Here is a 22,953-nt window from a genome sequence, read left to right on the forward strand (position 1 = left end):
GCATCCCCCTGCTCCAGCATGGGGTCCTCCCCGGGCTGCAGGTGGAGATCTGGTCTACCATTAACCCCCACGGGCTGCAGGGCACAGCTGCCTCACCATGGGCTGCACAGGAATCTCTGCTCTGGTGCATGGAGCACCTCCTCCCCCTCTTCCTTCACTGGCCTTGGTGCCTGCAGAGATGTTTCTCACTCCTCCCTCCAGCTGCAATTGCACAGGTTTTCCTTCCACTTCTTAAATGTTATCACAGAGGTGCTACCACCATCGCTGATGGGCTCAGCCTTGGCCAGCAGCAGGTCTGTCTTGGAGCCGGCTGGCATCAGCTCTCTTGACACGGGGGAAGCTTCTAGCAGCTTCTCAAGAAGCCACTCTTGTAGCACCCCCACCCCACACTACCAAAATCTTGCCGTGCAAACCCAGTACTGAACTCTTGCCTTCCTCCCTCCTGTTGCCAACTTGCTTAAGTTTTTGTGCTCCAGAAGCTTTATTCTCAAGTACGTGGCATTTTGTCACTTACTAGAAATTTGCACTAAATTCTATCAGCTTGCCTCTTTTTTTTTTTTTTTTTTTAAAGCTTCTACTTAAGTGCAGAGATGCCTCACGATATACATTGCAGTTTGTATATGATCCTGAGAATTCTTCAGTGGGTTTGTCTCTGCAACAGTCCCCAACATTTTATACCATGTCTCACTCCATGTCTCCTTTTTAACTTGTCTTTCATCCTCAGCCCTGATCATGACTAGCTTCATTTTCACCTCAGTAATCCCAGAACTCTTTTTATTATGGTCTTGACTTCTTCCATCACATATGCTGTCTTGCTTTAGTCTCCCTGAAAGGTTAGGCTGCCTTTCTGTCCACTTGTCCTCTCCCTTGCCTCCCTTTCAGATATTTTCATTGCATTCCCTTCCCTAATCATCATATACTTTATTTCCTTTCAGATTCTGCATGGTGACTGTCTTTTTAGCAGCTGGTAAGGTGTAAGGACTGGGCTCCTGAACCAAGCAGAGTTGTCACCTGTAGTATAATACACCATCTTATTTCCTCTTCCTTTCCTTCCTTATGAGCTAAGTGCAATCACTGTATAGCACTTATTCCTGTCAAAACTAATGTAGACTTTTCACTTTTCTGTATGTTTTATCATATTTTAGAGCAAATTTTGCATAACCATATGCTGCTATTAGATAGAATAGTGTAACATGCAGTGGATTGCCAGATCAAGTGTGAAAGTTGGACCATTTAGAGCCCTGTTCCTTCCACTAGTCTGCATATTTCTGTGATAGCTGGTGAACTGTCCACAGTCTTCAAGCTACGTTCGGAATTCACTTGCAGAATTACTGGAAACCAGAGTGATGCCTTTCTCTGGATACTGAGACTTTCCAAGATTAGATGATTTGGTGAATAATTACATAAAATTCACATGTCAGGAACTATCTAGTCCCACCTCGTTACCTTTTCAGACAGCAGCAAGGGCAGGGCTGCTCCCTCAGCAAAGGTGAGTGGAGCTCCAAGGGGGATCCCACAGCAGGGTAGGGCCTTGTTGCCCAGGGTCAAATCCTACAGTATCTAAGCAAGGCAAGCAGGAGAGATGCTGGGATGGTGGCCAGGTCCAACTAGGAGTACAGATAAGGCTGTATCTGGATGATAAGGCAGGTCTGAGTCTGAACCAGGAAGTCAGTCTGTAGGTCAGGATCAGATCCACTGATCACACCACAGGTCCACAGTTGAGAAAGAAAGCCAGGAAATCAGTCTGTAAATTGAAGTCTGATCAAGAGGCTTCATAGCCAGGTACAGTTGTGCCTGAGCTGGAGACTGGCACTCCTTCAGCATAGCTCCAGCAGGGACCAAAACCTCAATGTGATCTTAAATAGAGGTCCTGGACCCATGTGTGTGGATGGAGGCCCCAGGTGATGCTGCTCAGGGATGTTAAAGCTTATTAGTGCACTCAGGGCCCTGATACTTCCCATGTTTACTTTTTATGCCCTTAATTGTTATGATTTTAGTTTGATTATTAGCATAACATTACTTCGAGCTAGACTCAATCTCTACTTTAAAAAAAAAATAAATTGTTAAGTTCATACGTTACAGATCCCCTAATGACACCAAACTGGAGCTTTGTATAAGATAATGTTGCATGATGTCTATGAAATGAGCAGGGCTACTAATACAGAGGCTAAAAAGCAGGTCCTTGGCATCAGTGGGATGCTGGTTGGTCATAGCAATGCAGTTTTCACAGAGTTAGTGTCTTGAGGTTCAGTAGTTCCTGAAGGTGATATGGATACATCTTTAGATTGAGCACAGAAATGTTCTCTTAAGTTTACCTTATGCAAAAGAGTCCTTCAACTACCCTGCTAAATGAATCTCCCTTTTGCTTATTCAGCTTGTAAGGGCCATGTTTACGGGTTTGTTAACACAAATGAAGCAATATGCTGTCTGAGCACAGTTGTAACTCAGAGTTATGTTGCAGCATGAACAATATTTCTCACCCAGGCATGAGTTAGAACCAAACTCACATTTCAGCATGACAGATGAAAGAGAGGACACTAAAAATACAGCACAGAATTACAATCCTTTTTCCTCTATTACAGTATTAATGCACCTCTGGAATGACTGGAAAATTCAATTTATGTTTTTCATCTTTTGCTGCCCTGGGGACATTTATGGGAGATGCAAAGAGCTGGAATTGGATTTCTTTTTTAAAACAAAACATTAAGTAAAGGCAACCTATCACTTCACTTGTAATTTCCCTGGGGCACTGTTCTGGGAGGTGACTTTCACATGTCTTTGAAGGGATTGTACTAAAAATGAATACCTGGCTAAACCAAATTCATTCTGCTTTGCATGCTTTGTGAATTTTTTAGTCTTAAAAACGGCTTTACGTTAAAAAGTTGACTCTAATCTCTAACAATTACAGAATTGGTTTCTAATGGAAATCTAAAAGAGTGAAAGTCATGAGACTGGGGTTTTTTGGAGTCAGTCTCTACAAACATGAAAGAACAGAACAACTCATTCTTTCTCTTTATTTTCCAATTTCTATTTCTAACTCTTTAATATCAGAGTGGGAGGAACATTTATGACACACTGAAGAGGCAGTTGCTGGTGCAGGCTTTCTGTACTACAGTAATGCACTGGTACAGGATTATGCAAGACCTGAGACGTCGGCATTCCCTGCTGACAAAATTTCCCCTTTTTAAGGACCCCACATTTGTCCTTGAGAGGAGACATAGCTCTGCAGAAAAATGGGGTCTGAAACGTAATATCCACCAGTACCGAGGTAAACTTAGCCTTGTATTCTGTGCAGTATTACCCCTACAGATACTCTGATGTACTTAAGGGTGCAGTCCCGCAGCAGCATATGCTGATTGAAGTCTGGACTGCAGTTTTCCTACTCTTTCCAAGTTCATGTGAACTGTGAGCACTAAGCGAGCACAAAAGAAGTGATGGGAATACATGGAGAGAAGGATAAAGGGAGAAAGGGTGTTATGTTGCCCAGTCCTGTTGGAATATCTAGAGCTGACAGAAAATTGCATCCTAAACAGATAACAATGCTTAGCAGCTGATAGCTGATGGGAGTCCAAAGACCAATCTTTCTCAGTTTGCTGGTCTTCATGGGAGAGGAGTAAGGCTGTAGGCTCAGGGTAGTCTCATTCTGCTGTGAAGGATTTGTTTCGCATTTCCTAGTTTCTTAGTATACACAGACGCCTCAGCAAGAGTGAGTAACAGAAAGAGGGGTTACTGAACAGAGGTTTTTGAAAGCCATATTAATATATAGATACATTATAGCTATGATACTTCCAATATCTATGTAATCTGTTTTTCCTCAGGTTTTCTGGGATTCTTCCAGAAGTCTGAAATACACCAGAAGGTGTTCTCTGTTTCCAGGAGAATGAATTTATCAGCACCGAGTTAAACAAAAAGACTGATAAACATTAATTTTGTGCAGAAGAGAGCTAGTTAGGGGCAAGATGTATTTGAGGCGACTCTTTTTACAGCTAAATGCAGTTAAACCTGGGGTAGGAGTTCATGTCTTGTCCATGGTCAAGATGTGGTGTGGTTCTCATACTCCATGTTTTGCTCTGTTTCCCACCTGTTTGACACTCCTGGCTTCGTTATTTGTAAAAATCCTATGGGAAGTTTGGCTGTGCTGTACTTTTATGCTCTTGGAGTACCCTCAAGATAAAGACATATCCTGGTGTACTCTTTTTGTGCCAACGCCCATGTGGATCAAAGAACCTGTCCTATATTCTCAAAACTGTAGTAGTTCTTAAGAATTTAATCCTAATAAAAGAAGGTGAAAAATATGCTCTTAGTTTTGTTGAGAAACCAAGTATTCAGGCCTATCTTCAGGAGTCTGAAGAGGGAGACAGGTGTGGCAAAGAAAATTCCTGAGAATGAATGGAATTTAACTTTGCCTTGAGTATGAGAAAATTTGTTTTTAAAATTTCTGTATTGGAACTGAAACTGGAACATGATATTTGAATTGCAACACATCTTCAGAGAGAACATCTTTAAGGATTTGCTAAAAGTACTTTGTATTTTGGTATAGCACATCCATAATTCATTTAATTTTGTCAGGTTTCTGGAAGTGAGTCAGATGGTGATTCAGTTATTTGCAGCACAAACAGCCTCTGAAGTGTCATCATCAGTATTATCAACAGAAGTGCTCATAAACTGATATCACTGTTTTACCACATCTCTTGGAAGTGATATGGCAGTTTGACACTGTAATACCTTCTACCATGGCTATGACTGTAGCCCAGGTCTCTGACATACCATGAATTTATCGAAAGCCATTCCTGATGTCAGCATACTTTTTAATTGCGGGGAGAGCTTTCTGAAGCACGGTCTGTAGATGGGGATTGTGAGGATGTTATTGTGTAAAGGCTTCTGAGAAAAACCTCAGAGGTGGGAATGGTGGTAGCAGTGAAGGAAACTCAATTATTCATACTGTATTATGACTTAAAAGAAATTCAGTCTTTCCAAAAGTAGAACATGAGGAGGGTGATAAAAGAGGTGCAGAAAGGACCTTTGTGACATAATCTTTCAAACTCACAGCTGGGAAGATTTGAAAGGATTGTGGACTCCAAGTGAGTAGGATAAGAGACCTTTTAGAAAGTTCAAGTGGCCTGGAAATTACCTTAGATGTTCTTTAAACTCACCCATAAAAGAAACTAGGTTACTACAATGTGCAAATCCGTTTTTACCAATGTACTTTAGCCTACATAGATATTTAAGCAAAATTCTTAGAACATTTTTAGCAGTTATTGGACATGTAGCTAGCAAAATTGCTCAGTCACACAGTTCTGAAATATCCAGAATATCTACAAAGCATTTGGAGGGGATACAGTAGAGAGAAGTCTTGAGTTAATTCACTGCGGGGTTTTTTGTGACTGTTTCCATGTGTTCTGACAATTTGGAGTATGTCTGTTTTGGTAGCAAGTTAATAAGAAAACAAAAACAGAAAAAAGCTTTCAAAGCTTTTTTTTTTTTTTTTTTTTTTTTCTTCCCAGTGCTTGTCAGGCCACACATGGAATACTGTGTTCAGCTTTGGTTCCAACTATACAGAAAAGATGTGGACAGGCTGGAGAGGGTCCAGAGGAGGGCCACTAAGATGATTAAAGTACTGGGAAGCCTGAAACATGAGGAAAGGCTGAGAGAATTGGGTTTGTTCAGCCTTGAGAAGAGAAGGCTTAGGGGAGACCTTATCACCATGTTCCAGTATTTAAAGGGTGGATACAAAGAAGTTGGAGACTCCTTTTTTACAAGGAGTCACATGGAAAAGCTGAGGTGTAATGGGTACAGGTTACTCTTGGGGACATTCTGATTGGACACAAGAGGAGAATTTTTTACAATGAGAACAATCAGCAACTGCAGAAATCTCCCCAAGGAAGTGATAGATTCCCCAACATTGGACACTTTCAAGGTTCAGCTGGACAGGGTGCTTGCCCATCTTGTCTAGACTGTGCTTTTGCAAAGAAAGGTTGGACCAGATGATCCTTGAGGTCCCTTTCAACCTGGTATTCTATGATTCTATGATTGAAATATGTTTGGCTTCAGCTCTGTGAAAGAAAAATGTGTGATGCCGTGTAATGAGTAAGTGCCTAAACTGAAAGCAGTTGGCATATGGGAGAACGTCAGAGAGAGATGTTGTACGTGCTTAGCATGGTCCTAGCCTGCCCTCAGTACCATTGTGGGCACTTGTCAAAGACAGGTTTGGACTTTCAGTGGTGATGTACTTATGATTGCAGGTCACATGAAGCTCCCAAGGTATTTCACGTGATCCAGTGTCCCAAAGGAAGCTTCAGATGACATTAACAAGTCTGATCACACTAGTCATAAACCCAAAACCTCACATAGCCAAAAGCCATTGTGCTGTGCATCTCTGTCAGGGGATTCATTGGGTTAGCTCACAGGAAGTTGGTGAGACTAGATCACTAAAGGTATCCTCAGCTCTGTAGCAGGATGGGGAAGATCTTCGTCCGCAGCCATGTCCTAGGCAGTCCCCCAGCACTGACCTCAGCAGTTCCTCTTTTTTTTTCAATTCAGGGACTCGGATTATTGGGTAGTTCCTGCTGCCAGAGCATCCCTGCTGCTAGTCAGCTGACGTTTTGGGATTTGAACTGCTAGTGAACCCTGTTCAGTTCAAAACCTGCAGGTTGGCTGTTCCCAACTTAAATATTAGCAGATTTGCTAGTAAGGTCATACACAACTTGCAAACAAGTCACTGAACTCTTTGATGACTGCATTGCAACCCTCGCCTACTAATTAGTTATAACAAACAATAGGGATAAACATGAGCTGTCTAATTTTAAGTATGAGAACGCCAACGCACTGGACAGTAAAAGCAGAGAATGGTGTCATATGCACGGTGAATAGCAGTGAGACAAAGCCACAAGTAGCTGAGCCACAGCATTGCTGGCAAAATCTTTGAGAGGGGATCCTCTCTGGAGCACAGTGTGACCTGGATTATGCATCCTCAATAGATCTCTCAGCTCAAAGGTAAATAGTAAACAACAAATTCCCAGTAGCCTTGCCTTCTGCACTTGCAACAGTTTCACATGTTGAACCATGCAAACGCAGGTGGGGTTGGCATGTGCTGGTTTGTCAAATTTTGCATGTTTGGTTTTGGTTGTGAATACAGACTTTTTTCTTCCCTTATTGAATGCAATGCTGGAGCTTTCAGTTCAAACAGACCTACATGGTTATATGAAAAGAGCCAACTTTCACTCAACATCATTCAAGCTACCATTTTGCAAGCCAGGCCTGCTAGGAAATTGTCCCTGTTTAAGGGGCATTTCTCAAGCTGTGGTTTGCGGGCTTATTCCTGGATGGCCAAGGAAAGTAGATATATTCCAGTGCTATGCAATTTTACCACAGCTCTGTGTATAGGCTGAGTCATGACGATTCAGTATAGAAACAGGAGGATTTAAAAATTTACCTTCATGGTTTCTCTAATAAAAGGTTTCTAAAAGAGAATGTACTACCTTTAGCAGCCAAAGACAATCAAGTTGTGTTTTTTATTTTTAAAAAATATCTAAAATACAATATAGCATCAGTTAAATGTTCCTCTTTTTTGATGAATAAAAATGCCATGAAATATTGACCAGATCTTTACTTGATTGTGTGCTGGTTTGTTTCAAATGAAGCATGTTGTTCAAATATTAATTCTGGATAAAAAAATAGTTTTTCAGTTAGTCTGTGATTGCATGGAGGCTGAAATGATATAGGCAGTTGTGTGTCTTCTTCCCAAAAGCTTGGATTGATTATTTTGTAGAGTGCAGGCGTATTTTATATATAAGCTAGAAAGAGGGAGAGGTTGTGTGTGTGTGTAGGTTCCTATTATTTTCTGGTTACCTGTAAGATATTTAGTTATAAAAGTCAAGGATAGCCTGTCTTTAATCAGTTATAAAGGTTAATGTAACCCTATATAACATTATTACTTGGTAAGAAAAGGTTATTGTTTATATTTGAAAAGATCGTATTCATACTCTGGAAAAAATTAGATGAAAATGTAATACACTTATTCCAAACATATTTTTTTTCCTCAAGGTTGAATAGAATTATCTTGAACACCTTATAAACTTTTAGCACATTTTAAAAGGGAAAAACAGATAATATACTGATTTTCTTAAATATGTGGGGCTTTAATTTTTTTTTTACTTACCCCTCTTTCTGGAAGTATCACCTTCCTTGGTTTTGCTGAAGTATTTGTTTATAATGTTTTTACTGTGTCTAGAAGTTTGTGATGGTTAGATTGGTATAGAAAGTATCCATTTCCTTTCTCCAGATTGTTTATTTACTGAAGCTGTAAATGGGTTTCATAGAGTTGACAATAGGTTATTAAAAGGAGAGATTGAAGGCCTCTCAATTGTTCAGTTTTCTTCTACTGTGGCTTTTATCATGTTTGTATTTTACTGGCTTTCCACTCACCGTGAAATACTCTAGGCAAGACAAAACATGACTTTCAAACTCAAACATTTTTCCCCCCAAATGCTCCCAAAACCCCAAAGTAACAATCCACATGCTTTTTTTTTTTTTTATTATTTTATTTTTTAATTCTCAGTTTTCTTGATGACCCTTTAAAATTTCCAGTAAATTAAACTACTTTTTGTTTAATCCCTTTGCCTTTGGGTTTAGAGCAGGGCCATATAACTAGGTCATTCGTAACATGCTCTCTTCCTTGGCATCCCTGGGACTCACGAATACCAGCTTTCTTAAATATGCAGTCTGGTAATGTATGTGTTATTATCATCTACTCTGTATCCTAAAAGTAACATTTAGATTTGAGATTTCTAAGGAAAATTGATTGAACTTCTCAACATGCCTATTAAAAACACCGCACTCTGTGTCCTTTCAAGGAGGAAAACTTTGTGCAGGAATTATGTACCTACATTTAACTTTTGATAACAGAATATGTTTGGATACCTCTCTCTGGAAATGTTCAAAGCTTTTTATGTAGAAGGCAAGAGGGAGGGAAAATCCATGCAGCAGGGCAGCTATGATATGAAGTGTCACTCTTATAAATTAATTGCTGTGCTTATTTTTAACTGTTTTTTTCCAGGTCCTCCCATTATTCTATGGGCAGTCGAGCTTTTTCCCATGACAGTATTTTTATACCTGATGGGAGAACAGAGAGTGAACAGGCCATCCAAGCAATGTCACAGGAGAACGTTTTAGGAAAAGTTAAAACTCTTCAGGTAAGAAATTTTAAGTGGGAAAAATGCTTAAAATGTGGTGGAAAATGGTTTCCAGAATGTGTTAAATGTGGATGAAGGTGAACTGCTTTTTCAATGGCCTTGGGGCAGTTTCTTAGCCATGTAAGTTATCTACCCAAAAGTCATGCAGATAATTTGGATAATCTGCAGAAGATCTAGGTTTTGGTCTTGAAAGGTATGGCAGTGATGCTGCAAGCAAATCTGCAGCAATGTCTGCACCTTATGGGACTCATTTGAATGGAACTCATGGTTTTGGCGTGTCCAGATCTGTATGCCTGAGACCTACAGATGTAGTACTGAGTGAAAAAATGAGGGTGGTGTTGGCACGCAGAGTGAGATTTCTTATCCTTGTATATGTATTACACTTTTTTCTCCTCCTTTTTCTCCCTTTCAGTGGTTCTCATGAAAGGTGGATATGTTTATCTCTCCAAAGCAAACAGCACATAAGTAACTACATAAAAAACACATTTGGGTATTTCCTTCTAAAGAACTTTACACAACCTGTTTTCCCTTCTTTTCCAGAACTCTGTTCCATTAATGCTTTAACTAATTTTTTGCTTTACTTCTTGTACATCTGTAAGATTACCAGCTCTGTGCTTTTCTAGACCTTGAAAGAGGTCTTCAGAAGCATGTTTCAGTTTCTTGCTCAGGATGCTGACGTGTCCTGTCAAAATGCTGATAGATTTTTAATGCCGTGCAAGTGCCATTACCCTGTAACTAACTACCACTGATATTTTTTACCTCCAGAGTCTACCCGTGGTCCATCTTTTCTGGTGAGTGAGAGAGATCATGCACAGTAGACAGATCCAGCCCTTCAGGATGAAATTGTTCCTTTTTCCTGCCCAGTGCTGTCAGCAGACAGAGCACTTGAACAGCGTTGGCTGTGCTGACTGTGGTTGAACTTTGAAGTAGAAACCACACTAGGACAGCTCCAATTTCTCTGTGCTGTTTTTTCAGCTAAAATTTCCCAGGGTCAGGTAGATGCAATGCATGCTACTTTTCAGGCTAGAAACCATTATACTTTAAATGAGTGCTGACTCTGAGCAAAGACACAAGCAGGTTGGACCTGTCTTGCAGAATGCTTGAGTGTCCTTTGGATACAAAGCTCACTGACTTGTGCAAGGAGCTTAGCTCTTCCTATCTGTTGGATCTGTTGTCTTGGCTTCAGTATGTTAGCCTTTCTCTGAATAACTTTTCACTTTGTACGAGTGGCTTCTCCCATTTGCAAACTCACCTTAAAATTTCCAGTGGAAATTATTGCCTTCACTAAACTCAGACATGATAAGAAGTATAGTTACTGCAGTTGCTAACAACCATCTTCACTAAGCAAATGGTAACTCAAGAAAATAAAAGCAAAAAAGCTACCCTTGAAAGTCACAAAATAAATAGCCAGTGATATGCTCCTGCTTGCATGAATTTACATAATCGTGAACTTTTTTTGGTGTGGGTACTTGCATGTATTTTTAGGAGGAGTGTTGTTTCAGCTGCTTGATGTCAAAACTGTGCTTACCTTTTTGTTTAAAATTGAGGACAGTAGTTTGTTTTTATCATTTTAATATAGCTGCAACCCAGCCTGTAACAACATCTCAGGTTTAGCTTTTCCCCACTCTACTGGTGATGGTGATATCCAGAGTAACTCATTCTATCAGAAAGAAAATGCATAATAAACTGCAAATGACAGTTTTAACTATTTACATGTTTACACAGAAGTTACGTATTCATCTAAATATCCATGGATTTTTTAATAACCCCATGGAAAGGATCCTTATAGCAAGTCCAGGGGCCACCTCTTGTATCTGCAAAACCTGTTGCCCAGCACATAATTGTGTCCATTTCTTTAGCCACGATTTCTACAACATTTCTCTGAGTTTAAGGACAAGAACATGACAAAATCCCATCGCACAATTTTAGGTTGACCTTCAGGTTGAGTCCCGGATCTGATCAGTTATTTGGAGTGTCATTCCTGTCCGAAGGTTTTATGCATTTCATACCCCATCCTTTTTTCTCCTGTAGTATTCTAAAAGGAGACTATGTTTGCTATGTGATTTTGCAGTCATAGAAAATACTGATACTCAGTTTCCACTTATCAGAAGTTTGTATCTACTTTGAAGTCCCTTTCTGCAAGCTCACTCCCACTGGGAATGTCTGTATTTCTTCAAGTGGTGGAACAAGAGGAGACAGTCATCTCTTCTGGAAAAATGCTCCTTAAAACCAATTCTGTTGCCAGCTCCCAGTCCCATGCCATTGCTACACTACCAGTGTTACTGTGGTTTTGCTCAGGCTTGCATGTCACGGTGGAAGCACAGCCTTTCTGGTTTCCATTTGCCTGGCAAGATGATCCTCAGTAAAAAAGTGTTGCCAGGATTCAGTGCCCTGCGCTGGCTCTGAACTCGCTGTATTCCAAATGGAGATCAAAAGCTCTGCAGATTTTAACTTTTTTCAGTATTTTTTGGGGGGGTGGTACAGTGAACATTCCTGGAAAACTTAAATTGTTTTTGGAAGAGGCGCCATGCTTACAAGCCCAACTGATAGTGTGGTGAAAAGGGTTTTGAAATCAGAATAGAAATGCAAGCCATTTAATACTGATGGTGCTGAATCTCATTCTGCTGACCACCAAAGTGTTTCCCCCTTCTTACCTTGCATTTCTGCTGACTTTGGAATGTTGATGAACCCATAAAAAATGTTGTGTAATGGTGGAAAACTCTAGCAGTCTGGGCAGCTGGCCAGCAAACGCACTGGTTTAGCTTCTTATTGTAGGAATTCTCTCTGATTATGTGTGCAAAGTAAATTAGTTCTTTCTAGAATTTCTCGCTTTTTATTTTTTTACTGATTTTCAGATGGGTGTTATTAATCTTATTAGGCTTTCTGTAAATGGATTTGGTCGTGTTCAAAGGTTTTAGCTTGTGCTAAAAGCTGGGCTGAGAAAAAAACGATTTCTTAACCTGCAATAACCTTTGTGTATCCTGAAGTTATTTTGTGTTAGCTCAAGCCATCTGGTCTTTTAAAACCAATCTTTTCCTTGTCCTTTGGATCTGCTGAGATTTATCATTATCTAGTTTTTAAGATCCAGTGTAGAAAGCCAACCTGAACCTGCTTCCGCAAAGAGACGGTACCCAGGCACTGGTACTCTTAATGCTAAACTCGTTTAGGATCTGGTTCTTTACTTCTCGTACAAGACTCTGAATGAGACACAAGGAGTGTTTAAAATCTAAGTCTAGCAGTGTGTCAGAACAAACCTAAAAGAAACTCTGGGAGTTTGTTTTTACATCCTTCCTTTTTATAGGTTAGTGGGAGATTTTTTTCTTGCATCACAGTGTGTTAGATCCACTTCCTCATGTTTTGCATCAGTGACTCTTCTTCCTACTACTGATATTTGCTAGAAATGGTCAGCAGATGAACAGAAGACAGTTTTTGTTTCAGGCCCACAAAAACTGTAGCAAGTAAAATGGAAATTTGTTTTGAGCATTAATATCTTGATGTGTTTAAGCCAGTATCTCTCTTTTGCTGTGACAACACCATGGTGTAAAACTGCTGCTGCCTCTGGAGGCCTTTTGCATTCACTGAAAGTATCTCAGGTCATCTGGCATCCATAAGGCTGTGGCAGTCAGCTGCAAGAAATATTAAAGGCTGACTATGGCGTATGGCTTATTGCATTTAGGAATTACCGGACTACAACTTTTCTGTTTCATGTGGCCACGTGGTTTAAAACAAACAAACTCGTTGATCTGTAAATCTGTAAAACACCCATTTATTACACAGATATTAAGTGTGATAAAGCATGTCTTGGGAATCCAGACTTCTTGGTCAAATTCTAAAGGACCACTTTTTAAATTCACGTTTCCCTGGCTTTGTAATGATGAATGTCCCAAATAATTTTCTTCCTGTCAGACCTAACGACTGTTCAGTTTTGGATCCCATTTCTTTTAGACATTAGCATATCTTAGCTAATGATCAGGCCAGTGTTTCCCCTACTGTGCGTTGCACATCAGTATTCTAACAGCCATTCCCATTGTTGTTTCTGTTTGATATGGCCCAGATCTCAACAAGGCTACAAAGTCGTTTGCTAAACCTCAAAGCTATTATCTTTTAACTTGATGCTCTGTATTTTATAGAATTGGGAATTTTCACTGCATGATTGCCCAACTTTGTATTTCTTACAATTCATTTCTTTGTTGCCAATATTTTCTAGTGCCACTGCAGCATAATTGTTTTCTTCACATTTGATAATTGTTTTCACTTTATAAACTGAATTTATCATTTTTTCTTAATCATTCTAACATTTCTGGGCAGACCCCCTTTTTCCTATGATCATATTAAACTCTGTAAATTTGCTTCTATTTTCCTTACCTCTGCTTTGGTTTTGGTACTCTGGAAGGAGAGGCTCAGGTGACAAATACCACAGATTCTGTAAGTATCTTCAGGCTTCTCCAGAAAGTCTTGCTCTTAACATGTGAGCATCTGTAAGTGGTCCATTGCCACTGTATGCCAAAATCTTCCTTTGCATCTGGATTTGCTGCAAATACATATCTCTGGAGATCCATATACAGTTTTCTTCTCCACCATTGTTCTATTTTGGACTCTCCCAGAATCTTTCCTGAAGTGTAATGCCCCAAACCACAAGACGCTCCAGCACTGGAGAATGGAACAGTTCCCTCCCTGCATCTTATATCCAAAACACCTGTGGTAATACTTCTTATTTTTCTCCTTTTTGGTAGGTTTACATGTTAATTTTACATCTAGTTTACTTTCTAATACTTCCATCTATACCAGTATAACTTCTCACATTGATGCTTTCCAGTTTATTCTCTTTGATTAAAAAAAAAAAAAAAGTGCTTACGTGAGGTGTTTTGCTTGTTTAGATATGCTGCAGATTTCCCTGTTTGGATAAAGAAGTGGACTCACTTCCATAAAAAGAACAATTAGGTAAACTGTCTTTTCAGCCTAGAAAAGAAATGTTAAGAGAGAGAATTTGATAGAGATGCATGAAATCATGAATAGAATTGAGAAAATGAACAAAGGAAATTATTCAGTCTTTCACAGCATGAGAACACATGAGCATCAGTTGAAACTAGTAACACTTTCAAACCAAAACAAATATTTATTTATGCATAGTTGGACTATAGAACTCATTGTCATACAGCACTGTTATTCCTGAAATATTTATAAAAGAAAATTTCCCAACTGGCTATTTACACCCAAAAAGTATTTACAAGGAAATTTTCAGTACGGGCTTGCCCTGTTCTTATATATTCACAAGGCATTTGGGATTTTTAGATCACTGTGAGAGACTGTACAGGACCAAGTGGAATTTCAACAGTATAGCTCTTAGGACAGGTATTACCGATTAAGTAATTATTTCACAATTGTATATAACTAGAAAACATCATTTCATTTATTTATAAATCTGGACATTGCAAACAAATATTAAAATAGGTATTTGAGTTAAAGGCAAAATATCACCAACATTTCTTGTGAGATTTGTTTGAATGGAATCAGCTGAAATAGTACACTCTGTTTTAAGGATTTTTAACTGAACAGAGTAAGCAGCTCAGTGGATCCGGTTTTGGATTCACTCCAGGCACAGAGCCATAAAGAATGATGTGGTTTCAGGGAGCTGAATACAACATGCAATGCAAGCAGGCATGTACACAGAAGAAGAGCCAAATAGGAGTGAAAGAGGAGATGTACAGCCTGATCTGGGCTCTCTGCGGGTTAATATGGAAAGTTTGTTCTGTGGCATTTCCTATGTAAACACAAAGAGTGCTTTGAAAGTCTAAGCTTTTTAACTTGCTGCAGGTGCCAACCAATGCAGAGCAATTTAACTTAGGAGTTCTATTTCTGAAGTTACTAATGGTAAGATGGTGTAAAGATGTCAGTTTAATAGTATCACATTTTAACAGATTATTTTGCATGAAATAAAAGTGGGCCTGTGTCATGGTTCAGTTACTGAGGAAGATTTTAAAAATCAGATGAGTGCAAATTTCATTTTATTTTTTTAATTCCCAATATTTCTTTACCTTTATTAGCTATGCAGCCCTCCCCCTCCCTTCGCACTGAATGGCACCACCCCAATAGCCACCTGGGTTGGGTGTGAATAGAAACTCTCATGCACCTATTGAATCGTATAGAAAAAAATTTGGAGATGAAGTAAACCTGGTCTGGAGCCCAGCTTGATGATCCCATTCTGAAGCTCCCCTGTGTATCTGTGGTCGCTCTAGCTGCTGTTTCATGGTATAATTGTCACATGTGGTAGCTATGCTGTTTTGGTGCTGAGAGCATTTTTTAAGGCCTGTGGAGATACCTGTCCACTGCCTGCAAACTGAGGGACTTGGAAAGCCCATCGGAGTTGATAAGGCTGGAAGTGGAAGGCGCAGACAGGAAATGTTAATCTCTTTCCTTCTGCTTCCAGCTGACAGCTAGATTTCAGAGCAGGATGGAGATTTGTGTCTGCGAAATTACAAGTCGTCTTGCACAAATCAAAAGAGACCATGGTCATTCAACTGAGACCAATATGCTTCTAAGGAGATTTCCAAAGGGGTATTTAAACACATGACTGCAACGGCAGAAGAACAAAATGTCATGCCTGCAGCTTCTAATGACTGGCGTTGCAAATGATCCTCCTTAGGCAACCATCATCCATATACCATCAGCACAGGGAATTCTCAAGTACAGAGGATTTATAGTTTTGTGTTCAAAAATTAATGTCTAACTGAAACTTTTGAGAAATTTAAAGCAGGTTCTCCTTTTCAGGGAATATGATTTCTTCTCAATGGCCTTGCAGCTTAAATTCATGTATCTCTCCATCTCTGGGTGGACCATCTGTGTGTGTTCTTCCAAGTAAAAGTTGTGGGTTGTTTTCTTTCAGGGTGATGCATTTTTAGGGTTTTTATAATTGATCAGATAGAGAATGTATCTGTACGAATTTTTCTGAGAGAGGATAATTGCACTGTAGTTAAATTATGAGCACATTTTTAAAAAGAACAAGGAGCAGGTTTAACATTGCTCTTTGAAAGCAATAAAAATAAATTTGCTCAGTGGTACCAATAAGATATATGAGATTTTGACATTTGGTGTTCAGCATCAGCTTTGGAAATTAGAATGTACTGAAAGAAAGTGGTCAGTGGAGAACTATTAGTGAAGATTTTTTAAGCTAAATTTTTTCCAAAAAGGCCAATAAATAAATAATACAGAGAAGAGCCTTCTATCCTGGGAGGAACATGAGGGCTACTAGAGTTAAGTCTTCAATCTTCAAACTAATTTATGCAAGCCTGAGCAAATAAACTTTAAAAACTTTTAAGTAATTTTAAAAAAATACTCGTGTTCAGTCCATAAATATTGAGGACAGTCTATTTCCTATAAGTATCAGGAAAATTACATTTTAAACTTTTGTAGACACAAATACACATTTTCACATCACAGTCCTCAAGCATCCTTGATGACAATTAAAAAGGCCATTCTTTTCAAGCACAGACCATTCTCCACAGTAGCTCCATCACCACACAACTCCCACCTTGCATCACGCACACACACTAAATCAAGAACTTGATCAGAATAACACACCATGCATTCCTCCAGAACACATTGCAAGCAGTATGTACATGGAATAGATGCACAAATCCTTAGTTTCTTGGGTCGTTGCTCAGGTGGTGCCAACGGTCCCAGCTTTCTGCCTGGGAGAACTATTTGTCTAGGAATACGACTTTAGGAAGAAGAAAGGAGCAGCCTCAACTTGAAAACACGTTATCAAAGTAAGGAGCTTTCTGAAATAGTTTTCTGCTAACATCAGAGGACCTGCAGGAATAGAGTGGAATTACAGCCTTCACACTACAGACCCATTTACTCTCTCCAGCTCCCATTTACGGAATGGAAACATATACGATTTCAAGGCAAAGAGTTGCACTGCTAACATGAAAGCCTGGGAGGACTTGGTGGAACCTTTGCTTTTAGACTGTGCGTGCACTGCCAGGAATCTAGGCAGGAATAAAACTCTGCTGTTCAGAACTGCCCACAGTGCCAAAAATGATGTACTAGATTAATTTCATTACTTTCTGCCAAAATCCAGATAGGCATAAATAATGTGCAACTTGATGATGAGACTGAGAAAACTATTCTAATTTAATAACCTGTTATGAGGAATCTCTTAGTGTACTTTTTGTCTTAATAGTTCAATACAGAAATCTGGTAATGTTTTAAGGTAATATATAAACTTTATATAAGAATCTAGTCCACTGGGTAGCGATAGCAAGTGAGATTGACTTGACCTGAAGCTTTTAGAGGTCGATCTACTGCTACTAAAGCATATTTTCCCCTGCCGACTGCTCACCTAAGCCTGTGTTACAGGTAAAAAAATAAATCTTTGTTTTACATGCTATCTATGCCAATCTTCTGCAGTTCTCAGCAGCAAACTCATATCAGGGATCTGTTTATGTACACGACATTTCCCCTGAGCAGAAGCTGCACAGTTTGACTATCAATGAGTTGTAGATGTTCATAGTAATGCAAGACAGAAATGAGAGATCTCCTTTGGAGAATTTTCTGTGCTTGAAAGACAGTAAAGAAGGAAAATAACTCCATGATCTCTCCCTTCCTAACTGTGAATGATTCCCTGAAATATTTCAGAAGAAAATCTATCAATAAATGTTCCTTACTCCATTTTCTCATTCTCGATAATTTCTTCTGACTCTCTTGCTAAAAGTTCACTTTCAAAGACTCGATGGTATGTGTCTCTGCAGTAGCCAGGGCTTTAATTTTTCTAATTCACCCTGACAGAGGGCAGATATTATATGCTACTTATTTTACTCATCTTGCACTTGATATAATTCAAGAGTACTTTCTTGTAACCCTTGAGAGAAGATGACTTCAACAAGGAAAATAAATGGTGGGAAAGCTCATTTATGCATTCATCTATCGCATGTCCCCTGCATAAACTTCTTTCTGCAAAAGCAGAAGTGCACCTTAGCATGAGCAGACATGAGTTTGTGTATTGTTTCTATGAGATCAAGCATCTAAAAGAAGCTGGATTTCCCCTCCTTTGAGAATTTGCCTTCTCTAAGGCAGAGTTATGCCAAACCCTTAACATTTAAAACTTAGGACTAAACATTACAGCAAGGATATCTTCAAGAACTACAGATGCGTGAGAAACAGGGTGTGGGGGCTGGAGAAGAAAAAGGTTGCCTTTTGGAGCAGTTTTAGTTTCTCAGTGTATGCTTGGCTCATCATCTTACTTCTTTGCAATAGTAAGGCTTCATAATTAGCTTTTATAAACAAAGTCTTAACCTAGGACATAGCTTGAAAAAAAGAGAAGGAATATTTCAAAATTCACAGTAAGTTTGCAAAAGTTGGCAACACTGACAAGAGCTCAAGTTGATATCCAAAATCAGAAATCATTCAGTAAATTCTGGACCTTGGTCCCTTTGTGGGGAGAAAGAAGAGGGAATGCCCACCCTGTTGCAGCAATGTAAGCCTCAAGTTGATGTTTTTTGTCCAGAGTCAGAAGTTGCACTGACTGTTTCTGTGCAGCTTTCAGTTGGAGAAGGGGCATGTGCTAGACTTGGCTTGTTTTGCTCATAATATAAATACCTTTTTGTTTGTTTGTTTTTTCTTTTCTTGTTTTTCAGCAACAGTTGGCCAAGAATATAAAATTTGGGCAGCCTCCACAAATGACAATTTCTGTGAGGACAATGGGGGAGGCAAACACTAGTATAGAAGAGGATGTATTTCTCAGTAGCCCTATGGAAATTGAGACTCAGCAAGACACAGTGATCTCAGACAGTGGTAATAAAGTAAGCACTTTAAATTGATGTATTCATGGCTTTATAGAAGTACTAAAACAGTAAAATTCACTAGGGCGTAGCAGTTGTTTCCACTGAGGTGTAGCTGAGCTCAGCAGGCTGTTTTATGTGGGTGGGATCTCTCGGCTCGTGCTTCTTGGACTGGTGAGAGACGTGTGCTCTTGGCATCCTGAGCTGGGTCCCACAGAATTCCAGTTTTGAACGTTTGCTCTGGACTTCCAGCAATGCAGACATCACTTGCAGTGTAGCTAGAAGACAGTAAATTTTTCTGAGACAGAAAATGTTTTGAAATACAGACTTCCTAGCATAGAAAGTTGTGCACAGCATCAAATCACAAAAGGAGAATCATTGCAAAATGAGAGGGGTCTGAAGCCTAAATTTATAAAATCCTGGGTCTTGGGGTAAATATCCATATTTCTTATGAACAGGAACCAAACACAAAGAAGAGGGAGAAACATTTTCAGAACGCTCCCTAAATCCAAATGTCCAGTGTAATTCAAATAATTATTCAGATTATTCATTATTTTGATACCAGGAACTGTGGGCATTCAGGTGTCCAGAAAGGTCTTGTTCAGACAAAGAAACACAGTGAGTGATGAAGGCTCTTGGGAAATACTCAAATGTGAGGCTGGTTCCAAGTGTTGCTGCAATGGCTAAAGGGTTCACAGGAGACAGAGGGACATCTTTCTCTGCTCGGAGGAGGTTGACTGTGTGCCTGGGAATCCTTGGAGAATGCACGCAGCAACCCACCATGCACATGAAGCCCTTAAGATCCTGGAACAACACTGGGGCATGAGCCTCCACTAGGTATAGCTCATGCCTATGTTCAGCCAAACACACAGAAGGGAGATTTATGGCTGAGGCAGCCTAAATTCTTCATCAGTCTTCAAGGGGCAACATAGCTCCTCTGTGACCACTTCCTTCATGGCTGTGGTTGGTTCTCTCCAGGAGCCAGGCATTTGGGATAGGACCTGCATACTCACACCTCTCCCTCTGCAGTCTGAAAGGATAAAAATGAAGCTAGAGTAAGGTACATTTTTTCTGCTTCACAAATACTCCCTTCTGAAGCATTCAGTTGAGGTGAATCATGAGCACAGAGTGCAGTGGGACTGTGCACAGGTTTTGGCTGTGTACTTTGGTACTAGGCGAGACTTTGTGTTTGAGACCAACACAGATTGAGCCCAACAAATTCTCAGTCAGCCTTCTTGCTAGGTCCTGCAGGAGATCTGAATGTCGCCTACTGACCTCCAGCTCAAAGGAGAAAATAATTCAAGCATTAAGAAGCCACTAGAGTATCTTTGTGTAATAAGGTGGGAGAAATTCAGTCTGTACCACCTCCTCTTTTAAATATTATGTTTTGTAAAGAAAATGAATGCCCATTTTGCATAATTCTTTTTCCAAATACTGAAGGAGCAAACATTGCTAAGAGGAGACTGCAGACACAAACAAACCTATGCTACATGCATAGGGTCAGCCAAAGCGCTTGGTACTTTCGTTTTTTCTTTCTGCACACTACTCATTACCTGCTTTATCAGAGATTTCTGGTGCGTGGCAGCTTGCCTAGTTTCTGCTCCCATCTCTGCTGTTGGCTTTGTAACTCCTTTGCATGTTTATCTGCATAGGTCCTGGGGGGACAGGGAGGCTTCTGTCAGGAGTTGGTGGCCAGGACCACATAGCCCTGCTCTACTTCAAACAGGTTTCCCGTGTTGCTTTGTGACTTCGGATTTTCCTGACTAACTTGGATCGATGGCAAGAATTCTGTGTTTCATTTAACCTGTGTTTGTAAAGCTGATTTTTTAGGCTTTATACTAACAATCATGTGCATCTGGTGTAATGGGATCCCTACATTCATTAGGTTATGAACTAATACTGTGATTCAAAACAATGTTTCTGTGTGTGATGATGTATTGGGTTTGTGTGGCAAGGTTTTCGTAGCATGTGAAACAACTGTGCAGACAACAAGGTCAGTGGAGAAGGAGGGGGAGGAGGTGCTCCAGGCACCGGGGCAGGTGGATACCCAAAGAAGGCATATAAGGATGCCGATGCAGTCACCCTGCAGCCCGTGGTGCAGACCATGGTGAGGCAGCTGTGCCTCTGCAGCCCATGGATGTTAACAGTGGAGCAGATGCCCTCCTGTGGCATGCGGGGGACCCACGCTGGAGCAGTCTGTTCCTGAAGGACTGCACCCTGTGGGAGGGACCCACACTGGAGCAGTGTACCCGTGGGAAGGACCCACATTGGAGAAGTTTCTGGAGAACTGTCTCCCATGAGAGGGATCCCACACTGGAGCAGGGGAGAGTATAAGAAGTCCTCCCCCTGAGGAAGAAGGAGTGGCAGAGAAAACGTGTGATGAACTGACCACAACCCCCATTCCACATCCCCCTGTGCTGCTGGTGGGAGGAGGAGGAGAAAATAGGAAGTAGACTTAAGCCAAGGAAGAAGGGAGGGATGTGGGGAAGGCATTTTATTTCTCATTACCCTACTCTGATTTGGTTGGGAATAAATTAAGTTACTTTTCCCATGTTGAGTCTGTTTTGCCTGTGATGGTAATTGATGAGTGATCTCTTCCTGTCCTTGTCTCCACCCACAAGCCTCATACTATATTTTCTTTTCCCTATCCAGTTGAGGAGAGGAGGGATAGAGCGGCTTTGATGGGCACCTGGTGTCCAGCCAGGGTCAACCCACCACAGATAAATGCTGCTTCAACCCCTGCACCTTAAAAATCCCCTCCTATGAGATGGCTTAGAGAGGGATGGTAGCTAAGGATTCCTAGTGACTGACAGGCTTTGGTTGCTCTGGAAGCACCTCTTTGCTTTGTGAGAATGGTAGTCTTCAAGAATCTGGAGTTGAAACTCCTTGCAGCAGAGGTAATGCCTTGTCAGGTTCCTATGTATTTTTCTCAGGTGTAGGTCAGGAGAAAATAGTTATTAAGATCTGATTGAAATCCTACAAAGCTGTGCTCTTTCTTTTGATTTGGAACGTGGTTATCTTGTTAAGGACGTGTGAGTGTTTTGCCTTTTGTAGTGTCTTGAAGCAGCAAGTGCTTCTGTGTAGACAGCAGTGATTCAAGAAGCATCAAAGATAAATTCATAGCATTTAGGAACAAGAATTGTTCATCTATCAGTTCTTCAGTAAAAGGAAACAGGGTAAAACTCCTACCCTAACATGCATGATTTCACATCCTTTCACGTCCTTTGAACCATATTTATTAGACCTGTTCCATTTTAATATCTAGCTGTGTTAATCTTGTTTTCTAGTCAACTGACACTCCAGATTTGTTGAGAACAATGAATTTGCCTGGAACAGGACATGAAGTGGAAGAAAAGGTAAAAAAACCTTTACACTTGGTTTGCACTGAGTTACTTTCTGATTTTAGTTATCAGAGCCTGACAGTAATTTTTTGCTTTAATACATATTTCCTTGTTTCATTGATCATCCAAGACTTTGTGAATGTTTTGCAGTTTTGGGGCTAGTAAATAAACAATGATTGAGAAATCTGTAAGAGTTGATTGCAGGAAACAGCAGAACTCAGTCTCTGCCAGTCTTGCAGCATTCCTTCATTTGATGTATTAATCACAGAACCATAATTTTCCTAAGTACTTCTACTACTTTGTTATGTCTACATGTAATTCAATAAGTGTATGCAAAATGTTCCATCAGCTTTTAAGTAATTGGTTCCCTGATTAGCATATGTTTAACCTCAGAAGATTACAGAGCTGTCTTGAAAACAAGGTATGTGATTTTCTTTCCTTACAGAAGATGTTTTCTCCCTGTTTTTTTTTCTGTCTTCTTTTTCCACTTGGATTGTGCAAAGTACAAGTCTCAGGATGATAGCTTCATGACTTATGGGGGAGACTGATGACAGGCTCACTCTTACAGGTCTTAGACATTCAGTTCCACTGTATTTATTCAAGTCTCACTAAATCACTTTGCTTGTGTTTGCATTTTCTCAA

General features: G+C 40.1%; 1 protein-coding gene across 7 annotated transcripts in view; it reads left to right on the forward strand.

The window, feature by feature from the left end:
- CRACD (capping protein inhibiting regulator of actin dynamics) overlaps positions 1-22,953 on the forward strand; it is a 166,907-nt gene that overhangs the window by 128,432 nt on the left and 15,522 nt on the right. For 6 of the 7 annotated variants that reach the window (XM_074904849.1, XM_074904848.1, XM_074904850.1 and 3 more), the window contains 3 exons: positions 9,056-9,191; positions 18,827-18,991; positions 22,258-22,326. In XM_074904849.1, coding sequence (XP_074760950.1) covers positions 9,056-9,191; positions 18,827-18,991; positions 22,258-22,326 — 370 coding nt within the window. The remainder of the gene's footprint in view (positions 1-9,055; positions 9,192-18,826; positions 18,992-22,257; positions 22,327-22,953) is intronic. The other variant, XM_074904852.1, reaches the window with a different exon arrangement.

The sequence above is a fragment of the Athene noctua genome, chromosome 4 (assembly GCF_965140245.1).
Source record: "Athene noctua chromosome 4, bAthNoc1.hap1.1, whole genome shotgun sequence".
In the NCBI taxonomy this organism is placed as follows: domain Eukaryota; kingdom Metazoa; phylum Chordata; class Aves; order Strigiformes; family Strigidae; genus Athene; species Athene noctua.